This window comes from Phyllobates terribilis, unplaced genomic scaffold (genome assembly GCF_046119375.1).
Source record: "Phyllobates terribilis strain yellow unplaced genomic scaffold, ASM4611937v1 Scaffold_7__3_contigs__length_470593459, whole genome shotgun sequence".
Lineage (NCBI taxonomy): Eukaryota > Metazoa > Chordata > Amphibia > Anura > Dendrobatidae > Phyllobates > Phyllobates terribilis.
The window spans coordinates 203,909,841-203,930,493 of NW_027362767.1; the positions used below are offsets into that span (position 1 = coordinate 203,909,841).

The 20,653-nt window shown below is 44.6% G+C and overlaps 1 protein-coding gene across 12 annotated transcripts in view; it reads left to right on the forward strand.

The window, feature by feature from the left end:
• CENPI (centromere protein I) overlaps nucleotides 1-20,653 on the forward strand; it is a 154,276-nt gene that overhangs the window by 16,827 nt on the left and 116,796 nt on the right. For 7 of the 12 annotated variants that reach the window (XM_073639685.1, XM_073639691.1, XM_073639686.1 and 4 more), the window contains 6 exons: nucleotides 4,984-5,087; nucleotides 5,173-5,310; nucleotides 5,398-5,516; nucleotides 6,230-6,337; nucleotides 16,900-16,948; nucleotides 17,548-17,594. In XM_073639685.1, the coding sequence (XP_073495786.1) occupies nucleotides 5,057-5,087; nucleotides 5,173-5,310; nucleotides 5,398-5,516; nucleotides 6,230-6,337; nucleotides 16,900-16,948; nucleotides 17,548-17,594 (492 nt within the window). In that variant the 5' untranslated portion in view covers nucleotides 4,984-5,056. Of the gene's footprint in view, nucleotides 1-2,024; nucleotides 2,219-4,983; nucleotides 5,088-5,172; nucleotides 5,311-5,397; nucleotides 5,517-6,229; nucleotides 6,338-16,899; nucleotides 16,949-17,547; nucleotides 17,595-20,653 lie in introns of all 12 variants that reach the window. The other 5 variants (XM_073639683.1, XM_073639687.1, XM_073639689.1 and 2 more) reach the window with 3 other exon arrangements.

Sequence of the window (20,653 nt, forward strand, 5' to 3'; positions counted from 1 at the left end):
GACATTTCATAACTTTCCCAAATTCTAATGAAAAAATATTCACCACAAACTACATTGAACTACTGTACCCAATTTATTATATATTTTAGGCGTTGGAGTCGGTCCATTTTATACCGACTCTGACTCCACCAAAATTGGCACCGACTCCACAGCCCTGGATAAGGGGCTAAAAACACTCAGTGAGTATAGCAGTTTTGTTCATGTTGGGCTTACATCCGAACTCGCCCCACCCCCGCAAAACGGGATTTGGATGCATGTGCCAATGGGGCCATAGACTATAATGGTGCCGGTAGAGCGAATGTGCACTCTGCTGTGCCTCATTTTCGGGCGTGTACGCCTGCTGGAGGCAAACACCAAGATGTAGTAAGTAGACTGTGTCTCGGTGTCAGCCTCAAGCATGCGTACTCACCCGAAAGTGAGGCGCAGCAGAGTGCACCCTCTCTATCGGCACCATTAGTCAGCACATACAACTAAATCCCGTTTTGTGAGGAGTTTGGACGTAAGCCCTGATGGGACTGACGAACGTGGACAAAAAAGCAGTATGAGGAATTTCCGCTGCGGATTATCATTGCGAAAAAAAACGCAGCACTACCAATTATTTTGCGGAAGTGCTGCGTCTTCGCCGCCATTGACTTGCATTGGAATGCTTGGATCCTGCATCACTATATATGTAGATGCGGAATCCATGCGTTCCAATGTGCGGATGGTACCCAGGTCTAGAGGACAGGAGACTCTCCTCCAGACCTGGGTACAATAGAAACTGTAAAAAAAGAATAAATAAAAAATAAATATTATATTTACCTTCTGATGGCCCGCGGTGCTCTTGTCTTCACTTGCCAGCAGATCGCGGTGGCCTGAAGGACCTGCGCTGACATCATAGTCATGTGACGGCAGGTCCTTCAGTGTAGTGTACTGCGATCTGCCGGCAGCCAGGACGGAGCGAAGCAAGACTCCGGGGGCCATCGGAAGGTAAGTATAGATTTATTTTTTACCATTCTTTTATGGTCACACTATATAAATCCATGCCGGTTGCATGGATTTATATTGTGTGACCAAGTTGTCAAGCACTTTCCAAGTGATGCTAAAATCGCTTGTCAACCCGCATGCGGAATTGCAATTGAAGAACGCTTCACATCCGCATGTCCCTGGCAGGAAAAACGCATGCACAGTCCGCACGCACAATCCGCATGCGTTTTTTTCTGCCAGGGAGATGCAGAAACGCTCAGGAAAAAATCCTGAGCATTTCTGCATCGTGGGCACATAGCCTGAAAGCATCCAAAATTGTATATATTGTTCACTTAGTGTGTAGCAGATGTGATTCTCTATGATATTTGGAGTATGTATACCAAAGAAAATGTGCTAAGTGGACAATATATACGACTTCATCTGCTGCTGTTTCGTCTCCTCCTCCGTGTTCTCACTTTGAGTGTTTTTAATCTTGATCTGACCTTTTTGTAATGATTTAATAAAGCTTATTATTTGTATAACTATGGCTATATATCTCCTTGTGATTAGGCTCTTACCCCTTATATTATAGTGTACTTGTACTCCACTTATATTATACTGTACTGCGCTTACTTTACATCACTTATATTATACTGTATTGTACTCCACCTGTATAATACCGTCCTCCACTTATGTTACAGTGCTCTTCAGTGTACAGTTGCTGCTATCTTCTCTGTAGCTGTACATTTACCCCCAGATATGTAGTTAATCACAATGGCGGACGTTCTCACTGCTATATGCTTTTTAAATCGTCGTTCGACTACTTTTATATTGACTTAGCCTTAGATCGGATTGGTGGGGTCCGGCGAACCATTAAATTTCTGGTTTACGAAGAGGTTAATTTGCCTCATGTAACCCTATGTCAGACCACCAGATAAGGGTGGATGCCTCCTCTACTGCTCTGTACACCGGGACACAGGACAAGGTTACAGCTCTACATGGAGGTGCAGGAAAATGCATGTGACTCTTGCTAAATTTTGCTGCAGTTGTAATTTTTCGTTTTTTTTTTTCTTTTCCAGGCAATACACATTTATTTTATGTGTAGAAACTGCAAGCACCCGCTTGAGGTCTTTCAGATGTTGTTTAATCACACCTCAACTGCAGTGTCTGAATATACCATTAAGGCCCCATAATCATTACATTAAAGGCAGCTGACTGCGCCAAAATCAGTGGGTCTGTAAAAAGAATAGGCAGCATACAGGTGCTATTCATGGTGATCATTTTTTTTTTTTTTTTTCATACCTGAAAAATGTATGGTAAAAATGGACATATAAACCAAAGTTAGCAGCAAACTGCATATTTACATTATTATGAATGATTTGCTGCTAAATTTTAAAATTGCGGTTCAGACCCTGACCAAACACCAGCACAATATCTATGAAACTGTACAATGTATTTATAGTATACAATGTATTGTATATGATCACTGTCGTTTCAATAGACTTAGCTCCACTTGTTAGCCAGTGTACTAAACGGCAAAATTGTACATCACTTTATTTACAGAAAATGTTGCTATGTTCACACCGAGGATCTTTGAACTGTTTTTTTATGCAAATAAGCTGCATTTCAGAGTACCAGCACAAGCTATGAGATGCCAGAAATCTCATGCACACGCTTGTTTTTTTTTCCTGACAGAATGTGAGAACGGCAATTTTTTTTAAAATTCTGCTGTGTCAATTATTTCAGCGATTTTGCAGCATTATTTCACCCATGGAAAGCACTGAGAGTGCAAAAATGCTGAAAAACACAGCATAAGGTGTGAATAAAACTAACCTTAGTAAACATGTACTGTATACAAATCCCTCATATAATTCACACCAAAAACACTGCTAACAAACAGCAAAAACTGCGTTTTGACTCCAGAAAAAATGCTGCATGTGAACATAGCCTTACTTCTGTAAAGATGCCATTCACTAGGTGTTCTTAGCTTTACCTCTAGTAATAGAGACTGATCACGGGAAGTGCAGGGGGGACTTTTCTTTTGCTTGATTTGAACTACTGTGCACCTTTAGTCCCTCTCCTGTCCATCCTCTTCATCTCTTCACTGTCCACAACCTTTACTCCCCATGCAGCAGGATTCCTTGTCATCCTCTCTGCAAACCAGTTCTGCTGCACCACCATAATCAACCATGCTGCTGTCACCTCAATCTCCTCTCACCGTGCTGCTGTCACCTCATTCTCCTCTCACCGTGCTGCTGTCACCTCATTCTCCTCTCACTGTGCTGCTGTCACCTCAGTCTCCTCTTACCGTGCTGCTGTCACCTCAGTCTCCTCTCACCGTGCTGCTGTCACCTCAGTCTCCTCTCACCGTGCTGCTGTCACCTCGGTCTCCTCTCACCGTGCTGCTGTCACCTCGGTCTCCTCTCACCGTGCTGCTGTCACCTCGGTCTCCTCTCACCGTGCTGCTGTCACCTCGGTCTCCTCTCACCGTGCTGCTGTCACCTCGGTCTCCTCTCACCGTGCTGCTGTCACCTCGGTCTCCTCTCACCGTGCTGCTGTCACCTCGGTCTCCTCTCACCGTGCTGCTGTCACCTCGGTCTCCTCTCACCGTGCTGCTGTCACCTCGGTCTCCTCTCACCGTGCTGCTGTCACCTCGGTCTCCTCTCACCGTGCTGCTGTCACCTCGGTCTCCTCTCACCGTGCTGCTGTCACCTCGGTCTCCTCTCACCGTGCTGCTGTCACCTCGGTCTCCTCTCACCGTGCTGCTGTCACCTCGGTCTCCTCTCACCGTGCTGCTGTCACCTCGGTCTCCTCTCACCGTGCTGCTGTCACCTCGGTCTCCTCTCACCGTGCTGCTGTCACCTCGGTCTCCTCTCACCGTGCTGCTGTCACCTCGGTCTCCTCTCACCGTGCTGCTGTCACCTCGGTCTCCTCTCACCGTGCTGCTGTCACCTCGGTCTCCTCTCACCGTGCTGCTGTCACCTCGGTCTCCTCTCACCGTGCTGCTGTCACCTCGGTCTCCTCTCACCGTGCTGCTGTCACCTCGGTCTCCTCTCACCGTGCTGCTGTCACCTCGGTCTCCTCTCACCGTGCTGCTGTCACCTCGGTCTCCTCTCACCGTGCTGCTGTCACCTCGGTCTCCTCTCACCGTGCTGCTGTCACCTCGGTCTCCTCTCACCGTGCTGCTGTCACCTCGGTCTCCTCTCACCGTGCTGCTGTCACCTCGGTCTCCTCTCACCGTGCTGCTGTCACCTCGGTCTCCTCTCACCGTGCTGCTGTCACCTCGGTCTCCTCTCACCGTGCTGCTGTCACCTCGGTCTCCTCTCACCGTGCTGCTGTCACCTCGGTCTCCTCTCACCGTGCTGCTGTCACCTCGGTCTCCTCTCACCGTGCTGCTGTCACCTCGGTCTCCTCTCACCGTGCTGCTGTCACCTCGGTCTCCTCTCACCGTGCTGCTGTCACCTCGGTCTCCTCTCACCGTGCTGCTGTCACCTCGGTCTCCTCTCACCGTGCTGCTGTCACCTCGGTCTCCTCTCACCGTGCTGCTGTCACCTCAATCCTAGGAGACTGCTGAGGCTTGTTAACCTTTCACTAAAAACATGCACTGATGAACCAGCGCCAAAAATGTACAGTATGTCACCTGTTGCCGCGTTGCTGCGTACATTTTCATTAGGCCAATCTTGGTGCTGTAAATTCCAACCTCCCCCACCCCAAAATGGTATAGTAATTGCAAAAGGTTTGTTCAATTAGTGGACAGCCCCCCTTTAAGATTAAGATGTACCAGTCCCTACACTTAGGTCTACGTTTAAGTCTATTGTTTGGCCACCACTCAAATTTTGCAATTCAAGCGTGTGGAAAACGACGCGCGCACTGCCTGGAGCGCGCACTCTAAATATACTTATTATCATTCAGCCAAAGTATTATCTGTGAATTGTTCCGTTTATGTATAAATATTGGATTCTTGTACCAAGTACACTGAATACTGAGATGTTCTTATCATTTACGTTTATATCGTGGAATATCTTGTTAATTTGACAGCTTGCGTAAAGACTCTAAAATGGAGACCACAACGTAGAAAGTAAGCGAAACAGTATCCGAGCACCCACAGAAGATGGAGGAGGCGCTCCATTACTTCAAGCAAAGTAGGTGCACATGTTCTCACCTCCCAGTAATGTGATTTTATCAGTAGTCTTGTACTATAACCTATTTCCATTACTGTTCCCATAGTTACCTCCAGGGTACCATTGAGGGGCAACAGTCTTCTCATCCGACATCTCACCACCATAGAGACAGTCGGCCTGACACGTGGGGTCCCGGCGGAGGGTGTGGATATTCTGCTCAGACAGGCTCTAAGTGCCAACCTTGGTAAGGGACATTGGCTGCAGCTCCCGTTACTAGTTTTCTTACTCGCATACTTGTAAGTAATACCTTTTATTGCTTTTGTTCCACAAGTGGACAGTGTGAATCAGCGAATCCTAAAGTGCCTGATTCCTGCTACAGAGCTGCACCAGGACAGTGTTACTGTGGCTGTGTCTCTATTCTGTACTAGACGAAGTACCCCCAGCACTCAGGTCAGTCATTGACTTTTTATTATTTCTGGGAATACCGTTAAATGTACAAGGAAGCTAGTGGACTTTTTTTTCTTTTCAGTCCCTGTTTTTTACCTAACTATAAAGGGAGTCTCTCAGCACAAAAGAACAGTCGATCAAAGCAAGCACATCACCTTTTAGGGGACATACGCCCAATAAAAGCAAAATATACCTTTAATTTTTAAAGCTGTTGCTGCATTTGCCAGAAATCATTTTTTACTCTAGTTGGCTAATGAGGTAATCAGTGCACCCTGGGCGTGGCCTAAGCAGTTCAGTGCCGGTTCCCATCTACTTGTTTTTCGTCGGTCTCCTTCCATTTAAGACCAGGCCCTCTTGGCACACATGTTTGAAAACGAAGTAAATTTCTGGCACATATAACTTAGTAAATCAGCCCCAAAGCGCTGCGGAATATGTTGGCGCTATATAAATAAAAATTATTATTATTATAACATTTTCATTATCTGTTTGAAAAGTTATTTCTATCATGCGCCTCATTCTCATGACCTTAGAACAACCATATTTTCTGGTCCGTGTGACCATAGGATTTGTGACCTGACCTACCAATGTCATATACACCATCTATCAGCAAAGTACGGCCACTAAATGGTCATCTGAATAAGACCCCGCTCTGTAAATTCTGTTTGACAGTGTAAGTTGTTTTTCAGCCTAAAGTTCTTTTGTTTTTCCGCTTTCAGTTCCTGTTTATTCGCTGGCTGATCTCCGTGTTTGATCTTATTCCATGCAAGGATATCCTCTCCATACTTTACAACTTTTTCTTCTGTTTTCTACCGGATGACAAGTTGGTAGGATACTTCATTACCCCCTCTCTCACTCTAGTTCATTAAACTGGATCAAAACTTAAAAAGTGGACTAGCTGCAACTTATTTTTTCAGACAAACCTTTCAATAATGAGAAATAGAATCTGATTGATTGCCATGATCAGCTGCTCATTTTGCCATCTTCTAGGTCATATTGCTATATCTCAGAAATTGTTAAAACCCAAATCTAAACCATTTGACAGTTAGAAATCCCCCTCTACCCATTATATATCCTACATTGCTAACTATCCAAACTCTGTGTTAGCATCCAGCCCCTTTATTAAATTGTACCATTGGCACTGCAATTACTACCTCATGGGGTAGGTAGTACTGTAACTGTAAAATCCCTTTCCTGTGATGTTTATAACCTGTATGTATATATAAATCAGACTTGGGCTGTGTGCACACGTTTAGTATTTGCAGCAGAAATTTATGCACGAAAAACGCTACATGAAATTCACACGTTTTTATTGCATTCATTTGAATGGGTGAAAAACTCTGAAAGAAATTACATGCTGCAAATATAAAACCCCAAAGAAAAAATCAGCAGCATGTGCATGAGATTTCAGAAAGCTCATTCATTTTGCTGGTACTGTAAATTGCAGCATTTTGATGCAGCTGTTTTGGTGCAGAAATTTCTTTTGCAAATACTTAACATGTGCACATTCCTTTTAAAGGGGTTTTCCAGGTACAAAAAAAAAACCAATCTGCCTGTCCCTGTAATGAGTCCCCAATCATTCTTGTTACTTTTATTCTCATTTTTTTAAGCTCGTCATTTATTCTAATGAAATTTGGCACACCCTGCACCATGCCCTCTGGATAAAGTCAGAAGCTGTTAGGTTTCCTTGCTCTGTGTGGAGCCTGCAGTGTACGGTCTCTCCCTGTGCACATCCCCAGTCACTGTAAACTCGCTGAGGATTACAGGCCACAGCCCCCACGGCATCACCGTTCAGAGCTCACAACCAAAGCTCACACAGGAAATCTCTGCTCTCTGCCATTTGAATGAACTAAAGTGGGAACAAAGCAGAATATGAGCAGCAAGTAAATTCTGAAATGTGTTAATTTCTGATGGGCTTTACAGTGCTGTCATAATTTGTGTGCCAAGAAAAGTCATTTAACTTCAGTGGAAATGAAGACCAGCTTCCATGTTAGCCCTAGCCCTGTATCTTCTAGACTGTGCACAAGTCACATACATTGCAATACATGTAAATTAGGTTTAAAGAAAATCTGTCAGTAGGATCAACCCTCCTAAGTCGTCTACAGATATGGAAGTCATAGGAAGATGTACAAAATGATTCCTTAATCGTGATGTTTTATTTCAGAGAAATCCACATTTTCCATTACGTCCATCCTGACGGCACTATGGAGATCGTCCTTCCTATTCTTTACAGGAAATGCGAGAGGTTAAAAGCCCCTCCCACCACCCTCTCCTCAGTGTTTTTCCTGTCCCTGTAAAGGACAGATGTGTGAGAGGAGAGCGCAGGAAAAAAGAAAACTCACTTGGGCCCAGGAGGATCGGGGGGCTCCGGCCTCTTCTTCCCCTGTGAAGAAGCCCGGAGGAGCTCTGGGGGTCTCGAGCCGCTTCCCCCGGAGTGGGGGCTCTCGGCTCGCACCGGCCGGGGACGCCGCTCATATGCACAGAGCGGCCGGCGGAAGTTAGGCGCACTTCCGGTGACGGCACCATCTTCTTACGGTCCCGGCGTGCGTTCCAGGGTGGAACGCAAGGCAGTTTGGAGACATGAGGACCAAGGTAGGATAAAAGCTACCTGGGGTCCGTAAAGGGGGGAAAAAAGATCCCAGAAAGCTGCACCATGGCGGATACAGCTAGGTCTGAGGCCCCAAAGGAGCAGTCCCCGGTATCTGTGAGTAAAAACACAGCATATGAGGGGGCTGGAGGAGGGGGGAGTATCAGTATAGAGACTAATTACCCCTTATTGATATTAGGACATGGCAACACCTACCCCATCTAAGGAGAAAGGATCAGGGAAGCCTAGGAGATGTGCCATATGTAATAAGAAGCTTGGCGACTCCGGCAAGCCTCTATGTACAACCTGCACCTCAAAGATCGTTAGGGAAGAAAGATCTACCCTTCTAACCGAGATGAGATCCATGATTAGAGAGGAGGTGCAGGCTTCAGTTTCCAGCCTAATTCCCGCTCCTACAACTCAGCCAGGTCCCCGCGTCAAACGACCCAGGTGGGAGATGGAAGCAAGTTCTGAAGATGTTCTGGCCCCTTCCTCGGATCCAGAGGAAGAAGGGGAGGTGGTGTCAGATACTCCGGAGATAGGGAAAAGATAGTTGTTTTCGTCAGAATATACGGATAAACTCCTGAAGGCTGTAAGAAGTACCATGCAGGTTGAAGAAACCCAGAAGGATCAGTCGGTACAGGACGAGATGTATGGCGGATTGTGGGTTCAGAGACATAGAGTCTTTCCTGTAAACCACCATATCCGGGAGATGATCCTGGAGAAATGGGAAGAAGCAGGAAAAAGGCTGGTGGTGCCCCGAGATTTCAGGCTCCGACTCCCCTTTGAACCAGAGAACATCAGAATTTTGGATAAGATTCAAAAAATTGATTTTCCGGTGGCTAAGGTAGCCAAGATGACATCCATTTCCGTTGAGGATTCATCAAGTCTAAAAGACCCGATGGATCGGAAGGCGGACGGACTACTTAAAAGAGCCTGGGAAGCGTCGGCGGCAACAATGAAGGCAAACATAGCTGCCACTTCAGTAGCGAGATCCATGTATCTGTGGATCTACCAACTGGAGGATCATATCAGAAATAAGACTCCTAGAGAGGATATAATAGATTCTCTACCATTGTTAAAATTGGCCGCGGGGTTTATGGCGGATGCTTCCGCCGAGTCAGTCAGGTTTACGGCCCACAACAACTCTTTGTCTAATGCAGCCCGGAGGGCTATCTGGATGAAGACGTGGTCGGGGGATGTTCAGTCTAAAAATAAATTATGTGCCATCCCATTTTCAGGTTTAACCACTTCGCACCAGAGCCTGTTTTTGCCTTCGTGACCGGGCCAATTTTTTCAATTCTGACCACTGTCACTTTATGAAGTAATTACTCTGGAACGCTTCAACGGATTCTGAGATTGCTTCTTCATGACATATTGTACTTCATGATAGTGGTAAAATTTATTCGATATCACTTGCGTTTATTTGTGAAAAAATCGGAAATTTGGCGAAAATTTAGCAATTTTCAAATTGTGAATTTAGATGCCCTTAAATCAGAGAGATATGTCACACAAAATAGTTAATAAATAACATTTCCCACATGTCTACTTTACATCAGCACAATTTTGGAACCAAAATTTTTTTTTTGTTAGGAAGTTATAAGGGTTAAAAGTTGACCAGCGATTTCTCATTTTTCCAACAAAATTTACAAAAACATTTTTTTAGGGACCACATCTTATTTGAAGTGACTTTGAGGGGTCTTTATGACAGAAAATACCCAAAAGTGACACCATTCTAAGAACTGCACCCCTCAAGGTGCTCAAAACCACATTCAAGAAGTTTATTAACCCTTCAGGTGTTTCACGGGAATTTTTGGAATGTGGAAGAAAACTTTTTTTTTTCACAAAAATGTTACTTTAGACCCAATTTTTTTAATTTTCACAAGGGTAACTGGAAAAACTGGAATACACAATTTGTTGTGCAATTTCTCTTGAGCGCGCTGATACCCCATATGTGAGGGAAAACCACTGTTTGGGCGCACTGCAGGGTTCGGAAGGGAAGGAGCGCCATTTGACTTTTTGAATGTAAAATTTGCTTGAATAATTAGCGGACACCATGTTGCATTTGGGGAGCCCCTGATGTGCCTAAACAGTGGAAACCCCCCACAAGTGACACCATTTTGGAAACTAGACCCCTTAGGGAACTTATCTAGATGTGTGGTGAGCACCTTGAACCCCAAGGTGCTTCACAGAACTTTATAATATTGAGCTGTAAAAATAAAATGTTCACATTTTTCCCACAAAAAACGTATTTCATTCCCTAATTTTGCATTATCATAAGGGTAATAGGAGAAATTGCACCATGAAATTTGTTGTACAATTTCTCCTGAGTACGCCGATACCCCATATGTGGGGGAAAACCACTGCTTTGGTGTACGGCAGGGTTCGGAAGAGAAAGGAGCGCTATGTTGGCTGGGATAGGTTGCAGACACCATGTCACATTTGAAGAGTCGCTGACATGCCGAAACAGCAGAAACCCCCACAAGTGACCCCATTTTGTAAACTACACCTCTCAAGGAATTCATCTAGGGAAGTAGTGAGTATTTTTTAATTTTTAAATTTATACCATTGGGCAGTGAAGAAAACATAATTATATTTTTACCACAAAAAAATGTTTTACCCTCAGATTTGACATTTTCACACAGGGCAATGGGTAAAAATGGTGCCGAAATGTGTCACACAATTTCTTCTAAAAGTGGCAATACCCCATATGTGGCTGTATCGTACCGCTCAGCCATACGGCGAGATCTGGGGGGGACGGAGCGCTATTTGACAATTGGAGAACAAATTATTGTAGAATAGGCATTTGGATTTGGGAGCACAAAATTTTCTGAATTTCTTTTGGGGGGCAAGGGCCATTTTGCTTTTCCAGAGCCTTTCTGCTACCAGTAACTTGGAAGTCCCTTATATTTTTAACAGATGACGGACCTGAGTGGGGACTAGCTTTTTTTGAGGACTGAGTTGAAGCTTTTATTGGGAACATTTTACGTAACATTTATCCGGCGCTCGAGGCTGAGCACTTACATCGGGGTTTCCATCTAAATTTCCAAGTGATGTAATTCAGATGAAACCCCTGCGGGATCCATTCACTGTAATGAGGCAGCAGAGTTACTCTGGACTCCGTCTGGCCTCTGTTTAGCGGTGTCCTTTTTTTCAGAAGTGCACAAAACTGTGGCCAACCGCACTTTTATGCACGCCTAAAACAAATGACACCGTGGGGGACGGCGTCCACAGTGGCCTATATCTGCCTCATTACAGGGAATCTTCCGTCATGGGTTCCGGCTGAATCACGTGTTTCAGAGATTTACACGGAAACTCTGGTGTAAGTGCTCAGCGCAGAGCGCAGGATAAATGTGAGCAGAGCCTTACTGCGATCTTTGCGAGACATAATAAACAAATCAGTAGCAGATGAAGAATTGGTTTTATTTATTTTTTACGCCGTTCCTCATGCGGTATAAGTGATGAGATTACTTTATTCTTCGGGTCGGTGCGATTACAGAGATACCAGATTTATATCGGGTTTTTATGATTGACAGCTGTCACACACTAAGAGACGCTTTTTTTTGCAAAATCTAGTTTTTGCATCGCCATATTTTGAGAGCTATAATTTTTCCATATTTCGGCCGACAGAGTCATGTGACGGCTTGTTTTTTGCGGGACGAGTTGACATTTTTATTGGTACCATTTTTGGGTACGTGACATTTTTTGATCGCTTTCTAATCCGTTTTTTGGGAGGTAAAATTAACAAAAACCAACAATTCAGGAATTGTTTATTGAGTTTTTTTTTTATGCCGTTCTGCGTGTGGTAAAAGTGATCAGGCAGCGTTATTCTTCAGGTCAGTACGTTTCCAGCGATACTACACTTACTGTATATTTTTTTTATGTTTTGGTGCTTTTACACAATAAAACAATTTTATAGAAAAAATATTTTTTTTGCATCGCTTTATTCTGAGAGCTATAACTTTTTTATTTTTTGGCTTATGGAGCTGTATGGCGGCTTTTTTTTTGTGGAACAAGATGACATTTTCAGCGGTACCATTTTTATTTGCTTTTTGATCGCATTTTTTCCCACTTTTTGTTTGGCGATATGATGAAAAAGCATAGTTTTTTGCTCCGTTTTTTATTTATTTTTATTACGGTGTGCACAGAAGGAGTTAATTAGTGTGACAGTTTTATAGATCGGGTTGTTTCGGACGCGGCGATACCAAATACTTTTTTTTGTTTTTGCATAAATATACAGATTTATTGGTTTAATATTTTATTTATTTTTATTTTGTGATTTATTTTTTTTTAACAGTTTGAAAACATTTTTTTGACTTTTTTTTTACATTTTTACTTAGTCCCTGTATGGGACATTAATTTTTATTTTTCTAATCACTGATCTCATGCAATGTAATAGACATGTATTGCATTGGATGAGATCTTTGCTGACAGTTTTACACTGTCTGTCTCCTGCTAGAGTTCAGCTGCAGGCTGAGCCTAGCAGGACACCATATATGGCAGATCTGGAGGCGGTCATGTGACCTCCCACTGCCATAACAACGGCAGGTCCTGGAAGGCATCAGGAGGCCGTCGGAGAGGTAAGTTGACGACCCCCTCTTCTCTCACTATCTTCTATATGCCGCGATCACTATAGATTGCGGTATATAGAAGATAGGAAAGGGTTAACATCATTGGGACCTGATCCAATCAGGTCCCGATGATGTCCCCTGCCAGAGCTATCGCTCTGCACCCGAACCGCAGCGCTTGCAGGACCTTGGGGGTCCTGAGGGCTGCGGGACCACCCACCGTTTTTAAACGTCGGCGCTGCACAGAGCCCCGGCAGCGCCGACGTTTATGTACAGTGGGCGGTCCTGAACCGGTTAAGGGTATTCGGGCCATTCCTAGATGATATCTTGGAAAAGGCTTCCGATAAGAAAAAGGGATTTCCTGAGGAAAACCCTAAAAGATTTCTGCCCTTTCAGAAATCCCGCCCGCCCCAGAGACAGGAGTATCCGAGAAGGGATAAACTGGTAGATGGAGCTACTCTAAAGGGCGTAGAGGTAGAGCCCCTCTCTTTGGTTCCAGTGCTGAGTCCAATAGGCAATGCCACCATGAACCTGGGGGGGGGGGGGGGGGCGTCTCAGTTACTTCGCCAGAAGTTGGGCAAGGGTAACTCGGGACCCATGTGTTCTAAAAATAATTTCCCAGGGTTATTCCCTAGAATTTATTCAACCGCCACCTGAAAGGTTCAGTTTAACAGACCCCCACTCCCATTCTTTAAATGGTCCTATGCAAACAGAGGTTCAGGACCTCCTGGATTTGGGAGTCATAGTGCAAATTTAAAACCCCTGAACCACTGGATAAGGTACAAGCGTTTCAGAATAGAGTCGATAAAGACAACTATCCCGTTAATAGACAAAGATGCTTTCATGTGTACAATAGACTTAAAGAATGCGTATTACCATGTTCCCATTCACCCCCTTGCTCAAAAATTCCTCCGTTTTGCAGTAAGGGTTCAGGGAAGAACTTACCACTTTCAGTTTCAGTGCCTTCCTTTTTTTTGGCCTAGCGTCAGCGCCAAGAGTCTTCATGAAGCTGATTTCAGAGGTTGTTGCCTTCCTGAGGGAAAAGGACATCAACATAGTACCCTATCTGGACGACTTTCTTCTGATAGCCAGCTCAGAAGAACTTCGGAGTCACCTGAACATAACCGCCATGACTCTTCTGGACCTAGGCTGGATTATCAACTTGGAAAAATCAAATTTGATGTCGGGAACCAGGATGATATTTTTGGGGCTACTTCTGGACTCCAAAGCAAGAATATCTGTCTTGCCAGAAGAGAAGCAGAGGGTGGGAAGAGACAGAGTACAGGGATTTCTAAAAGGACGGAAATCCATCAGGACGGCTATGAGGGTACTGTGTTCCCTAACATCTTGCATCCCCTGTGTCCGCTGGAGCCAATTCCACTCAACGGATCTCCAGAGAGCAGTTTTATCCACCTGGGACAGAAGGCAGATAACCTTAGAGAGATCTGCTTATCCCCAAGAGTAAGGAGATCTCTAATTTGGTGGTTAAAACCACAAAATCTGAAGAAGGGGATCCCGTGGATTACATCCCCTTGTGTCACCATTACTACCGGCGCAAGCAGGTCAGGATGGGGAGCACACCTACAAGGAGAATTTCTTCAGGGTTCTTGGCCAACAGATATCCAGGCATGCTCATCAAATTACAGAGAGCTACGTGCGATCTGGGAGTCGCTAAAGCGCACCCAAGCTCGGTTAAAGAATCAGCACGTGAAGATTTGGTCAGACAACATGACTGCAGTTTCCTTCCTACGGCACCAGGGGAGCCCAAGGCACCCAACGCTCCAGGACCTAGCCACAAGGATTTTTTCCTGGGCGGAAAGAACAATCTGGTCCATTTCGGCGGTCCATCTAGCAGGAACCAAAAACATAACGGTAGACTATCTAAGTAGACAGAAGATCTTACCAACGGAATGGGAGCTAAACAGCGAGGTGTTCCAGCAGTTGTGTGTCCGTTGGGGATTTTCCCAAATAGACCTTTTTGCAACCAGGAAAAATGCAAAGGTCAGGAGGTTCTTTTCCCTAAATCCAGCAGACAGACCAGAGGGCCTGGATGCCTTGAATCACAGTTGGAGCTTGAGTTCAGCCTATGCATTTCCCCCTATAGCATTAATACCACGGACTCTTCGGAAGATTCAGGAGGACCAAGCAGAAGTCCTCCTAATAGTACCCTACTGGCCGAAGAGGAGTTGGTTTTCCCTGCTGAGAAGGATGGCACAGGACGAACCCATTCTTCTGCCTTTGAGAGAGGACCTCCTCAACCAGGGCCCGGTGTTTCATCAAGATCTGAAGAGACTCCAGCTTTCAGCCTGGATCCTGAAAGGGAGATCCTAAAGGCTCGCGGTCTCTTGGACCAAGTAATATCCACGACGCAGGCAAGCAGAAAACCAGTCACCTCTGCAGTCTATATGAAGATCTGGAGAAGGTTCTGTACTGAGAGTGGCAATGCAGAAATAGATTCTTCCCGCCCCAATATTCCTAAAATATTAGATTTCCTTCAGGCGGGATTTAATAAGGGGGACACCCAGTACGCTGAAGGTTCAGGTTTCGGCCCTAACGGTATTTTTTGACTATCCCTTAGCATCTCATCCGTGGGTGGTCAGATTCCTAAAAGCCATCCAGAGGCTAAGACCCAGAATTAGGAAATCTTTTGCTCCCTGGAATCTAAATTTAGTCCTTAATGCTCTATGTAAACACCCATATGAGCCAGCAGAAGATATTTCTATTGCAAATCTGTCCCTCAAAACGGCTTTTCTAGTGGCGAATAGAGAATGAGAGAATAGGGGAAATACAGGCCCTCTCTATTCAGGATCCTTATCTTCGTATCTTAGATGACCGTATAGTTCTTAGCTTTAACCCAGCCTTTAGACCAAAGGTTGTCTCCACCAAAAATCTTAATCAGCAAGTAATTTTGCCCTCATTTTGTCAAAACCCTAGGAACCCCAAGGAACAGTCTCTCCATTCCTTGGAGTAATCAATTACCTTCAGGCGACTAAGGGATGGACACAGGACCAAAATTTATTTCTCCAATATGGGGGTAAGAATAGGGGGAAGAAAGCCTCAAAACAGACTATAGCCAGATGGATTACTTATACTATCTCGGGGGCTTATATTTCAGAAAATAGATCTCCCCCTATGGAATTGAAGGCCCATTCCACCAGAGCAGTCTCCATCTCTTGGGCAGAGAGAGCAGGGGCTTCCGTGGAGCAAATCTGTATTGCAGCCACATGGTCTAACATAAGCACCTTTTGTAAACATTATAAGTTAGATGTTGTCTCAGGTCATCAGGTTTTGGCCGGAAAGTTTTACAGGCTGTGGTCCCTCCCTAGAGTTGCCATACATTGGTATTCTCCATGGTGCCGTCAGGATGAACGTAATGGAAAACCGGAATTAGTCTTACCGGTAATTATGTTTCCAGGAGTCCATCCTGACGGCTCAGTTCCCTCCCTTCTTGGTATATTGCAATGTACATCCTAAAATGTATTAAAAAAAATAATTAAAAATAAACAAGATATAGCATCCATCCAGGTGTGGTACTTGGAAACATAATGGACTAATTCCGTTTTTTCTTAATATGTAAATGAGGTGTTAAGATCTATGGGCCGGACATAGATCTCTCTGAGGATCTGCCTCCAGAGATTTATTTTTAAGCTTACCAGTGTGAGACATGTAATGACTGACAAGCTGATCTCATGATCTACATGTCTAAAAGCCACCTTTCATTTATACTAAGCTCTGGAGACAGATTCTCAGGGAGATCTATGCTTGGCTCATAGGTCTTAACAGCTCACGTACATATTAAGGAAAGTGTTGATTTGTCTGGTATAAAACATAAAATCACAGATATCAAGGAATAATTTTATTCAGCTTCCTATGACCTACATGCCCCTATAGACGGCTCAGGAGGGTTGATCGTACTTCAGATCCCTTTTAAGAAAATCCACAATTCACACTGCTCATATTTCAGGGCTGGCTGCAGGTTTTCAGGTCCACAGCGCTCTCTTTTGTTAGATATATTTTATGCCCAGATCGCTCCCTTGCAGTCTGTTAAACCCACGATTAAACACACATATACTATATTCTTTTTACCATCTTCCTATCATTGATTGCACACGATTAGGGTAGAGTTTAAGCAGGTCAGGTAATGATGCCGTCATTGTCAGCATCTTGTGATTGGCATTAAGTTATGCATGAAATAGTTTTTGTTTTTTTATTGTTTCCTTCTTTATCCCTTCAGTGCCCAATTATATGTCACCTGCTGTACCTGATAACCAAAAAGGAGCATGGTAAGGGGAAAATGACTCTCATGAATCTGTATGTATTTAATTAACTATTGCAACACAATTGTTACTTGTTGAGTCGCTAGCACTGTGTTCAATAAGGTACTACAACTATGTTTCTTGAAATCAGCCCATTGTGACTTCTAAAAATTTCAGCTGTTGGATACATAGGAGACAAGAAAACTTAAAAATAAACATGAAAAATCCTTATACAAGGTTTAGTGGCAGGTTCTTTTCTTCTCTTCGCAGTGGTTGTGTAGTTACATTTACTTAGAACTGTGAAGGGGTGATCTCACCTGGAACTTGTCTGCTGTTTTACCCTCATGACCTATGATGTGTTGCATCAATATAGGCATTATCTGATAGAGAAGGAGCTGCACTAATTTAGATTGCTAAATTGTCACTATTGATCCAATGAAATTTGATGCATTCAGTGTGGTCCCATCCTTCTCGCATCTCGAGACTTTCAGCGATTCATAGATTTCCACTTCTGGTCCCTGAAATTTTGAATCCTTTTTCAGCTATTGAAAGTGTTTTAGGTTGTGACACTTTTTCGCCACATGTCTTACACCTCTTTATTCATTTACTTATTTTATTCCCAACAGTGCAGTCATACAGAGTCCGATGTCTACTTGAACTGCAGAACAGAAAGGTATGAAAAGTAACATTACAACACAACCACTTCATTTTTATGCTCTTCTTATCCTTAAAGGGATGGTCCAATACCAAAAATGTCCTTTATAAATTTCTATCTTTACACCTTAGCCACTTTTGCAATTAGCTTTTTATTATAAAATACCCTACGCTTCTCCTTATAGAGCTAAACCCTTAATGTTTTTTTTACTTCAATTCCTGTGACATTTTGTTTGAGGGGAGTCTCATATCGCCCCTCCTGGAACAGTACGTTATCAGGGGCTAGCTCTGCAGTCACTTACCACAGTTTCTTTCATCGCCTTCCCCTCTGAAGAAGTCCTGGATCTATAGTGATAGAAGCTGTGGGAGAGGTGAGTGCAGCGCCGGCATTCTGCTTCCATCTCCGCTGCACAGCGTCTCAGTGTAAAAGATGTTATCACAAGGCAGGGATTGAAGCTGTGAGTGACAGCAGCGCCGCCCCCACTGAAGATGTCCTGGGTCCATGGTGATAGAAGCTGTGGGAGAGGTGAGTGCAGTGCCGTCCTTCTGCTTCCATCTCCGCCACACAGCGTCTTGTGGGGGTCGTGATGACATTCCACTCGTCCTCCAGTCACTCCAAATTCAAACTATGAGCATGGGTCAACCATTCAAAGAATGAGTCAGACAACAAGCTGGTTCAAGCTCAGAGCATGCTCAGAAGACTACTACAGTCAACGTCCTCAGCAATGTTCTGCCTTTATTTTTACATGCACAAATCTAAATACACTACATAATGGGAGGGAAAAGGGGTTGTCCGGGGCGGGGTAAACCATGAAAGTCCAATGTCTGGCCACTCCTGATTGGTCCACATCTCCTTATCTCAGTCTCTGGGCAGATATTGCAGCCGTCAGCTTATAATCTTGTTTCGTTTCTCTGAAATGTCTTGGCAACACTGGAAATGTCTTAGTTTAAGTTTCGATTTGAGTAATTACGTAGCAAGGAAAGCTTATTGTTATATGATACAAAATGGTGGTTAGTACATTAGCAAAAAAGCGTCTAAAAGTTACGAAAGTATAAAAGTTACAAATATATATTCTCTTTTACCCCGACATTCCCCCCTAAACACTAAGCTTTCCCTTGCTTCGGGGCCTTTGAGACTGTCCATGTGTGGGGAGAGGGGAGGTGGATTTCTTCACCCAATCATCTTAGAAGCTGCCCCCTTATGGGACGCCCCCAGACAATCGAGCCCTATCCTGGATGACACATGGAGTTCTCCCAACTGATCCTAAACTGAATCTTTCAATTGAACTTTGTTATGGGGGGGGTCTGGTTAGACTTGTTTAAAGAAGTGTATTTCTCTATATTTTCTCTTGATTCAGAAAGGTCCCGGAGGTTGGGACAGCATTGGTTATAGCTTTCCTGTATAAGGGGACTATGCAGCACAGGACCACCAGGCCCAATACTAGTAGACCTCCCATTACTAGACAAACTTGTTGGAAGAATCTCTTGAGCCCTCCCAACCAACTTAAAAAAAGGAGGTATCTACCCCTGTGTGGTAGCTGTCCACCCTGGGACAGACAGTAAGCATATGGAAAGGATATAGAAGAAGGTAGTCATCTTTTATAGACTCGTTCGGTCTCTCTTGCAGTGGGAGACGTGAATCCAGGTGCTCTTGCCCTCAAGCTTCAGAGCCGTCGGGGTGGTGAGAAGCACAGTGTACGGTCCCTCGAACCGCCGCTGGAGACAGTCTCTCCGGACAAACTTCTTCACATACACTAGATCGCCTGGGATGAAATCATGTACTGCATCACCTGTAGATTCTGGGAGAGAAACAGATACTGGAGAGCGGGTGTTAGTCAATTCTCTAGACAAGGCAATCACAAATTTTACCACTCTATCATGTGTTTCAGACAACTCTTGGGGCCTAATCTCTCCTATCTTGGGTGGGGTCCCAAACAAAATTCTATAGGGAGTCAGCCCATGTTTGGCCTGAGAAGTGTGTGTGATATGATACAATACTATGGGGAGTAGGTCGGGCCAGGGGAGGGGATGATCTTGGGTCATTTTCAAGAGCTGGGTCTTGAGTGTGGAATTCATCCTTTCCACTTTGCCTGAACTGGCCGGATGGTATGGAGTGTGGAGGCCCAAATCTGTTCCCAACATGTTCCAGAGTTCTTCGTAGATATTTGTTGTGAAAGCTGGTCCTTGATCCGATTCTATGATTTGGGGAACTCCAAATCTGCAGGCAATTTCGGTGATCAGTTTCTTGGCTGTGACTTTAGCAGTCATGTTGACAACCGGGTAGGCCTCGGGCCAGGCTGAGAACATATCCACGGCTACCAAAACCTACTCCTATTTTCTTGCTTTAGACATTTGGATATGGTCGACTTGTATTCTCTGCCAAGGGTAGTCTGGTTTAGCCAGGTGTTGGAGAGGGACCCGTGCCGTACACGTTGGGTTGCAGGTAGCGCAGACAGAGCAGGATTTTGAGTACGCAGTCACAGTGGAAGAGATTCCGGGTGCAAAGTACAGTTTCTTGATACATGCCAAGGCTTGATTCTTTCCTCTGTGTGTAGGCCCGTGAGCCCATGCTGCCACAGCTGAGTATATGCGTCTAGGCAAGCAAGGCTTCCCATCCACTTGGTAAAGAGTCGAGTTGACCTTTGAATCTTTGCGACCTGCCAGCACGGCTCCTGCCGCTTTCCATTGCTTGACTTCTTCAGTGGGGGTCTCCCTTTGTTCCTCACACAATTTTTCTTCAGGCATCCTGACCCCCCTGGATTCCATTCGTGTCTCCGCTGGACTTGTATGGTCTTCCGCCGGCTGTTCTTTGGCTCTTGCTCTAGTGAGCGTCACAGCTACGGTTTGCAGGGTCTCTCCCATCTCTTCTTCCTTTTCCTGCCACTTTGATGACACATTCTCCACTGCTGCAGTCTTGGCTGCTTGGTCAGCTAGGTGGTTGCCCCTGGCTTCCCTGGATTCTAGTCTTCCATGAGCCTTGACCTTGATAACAGCAACCTGAATGGATAGTTCCAGGGCCTTCATTAGGGCCTTAATCCATGAGACATGTTTCACTGGTGTACCTGCAGCTGTGATGAA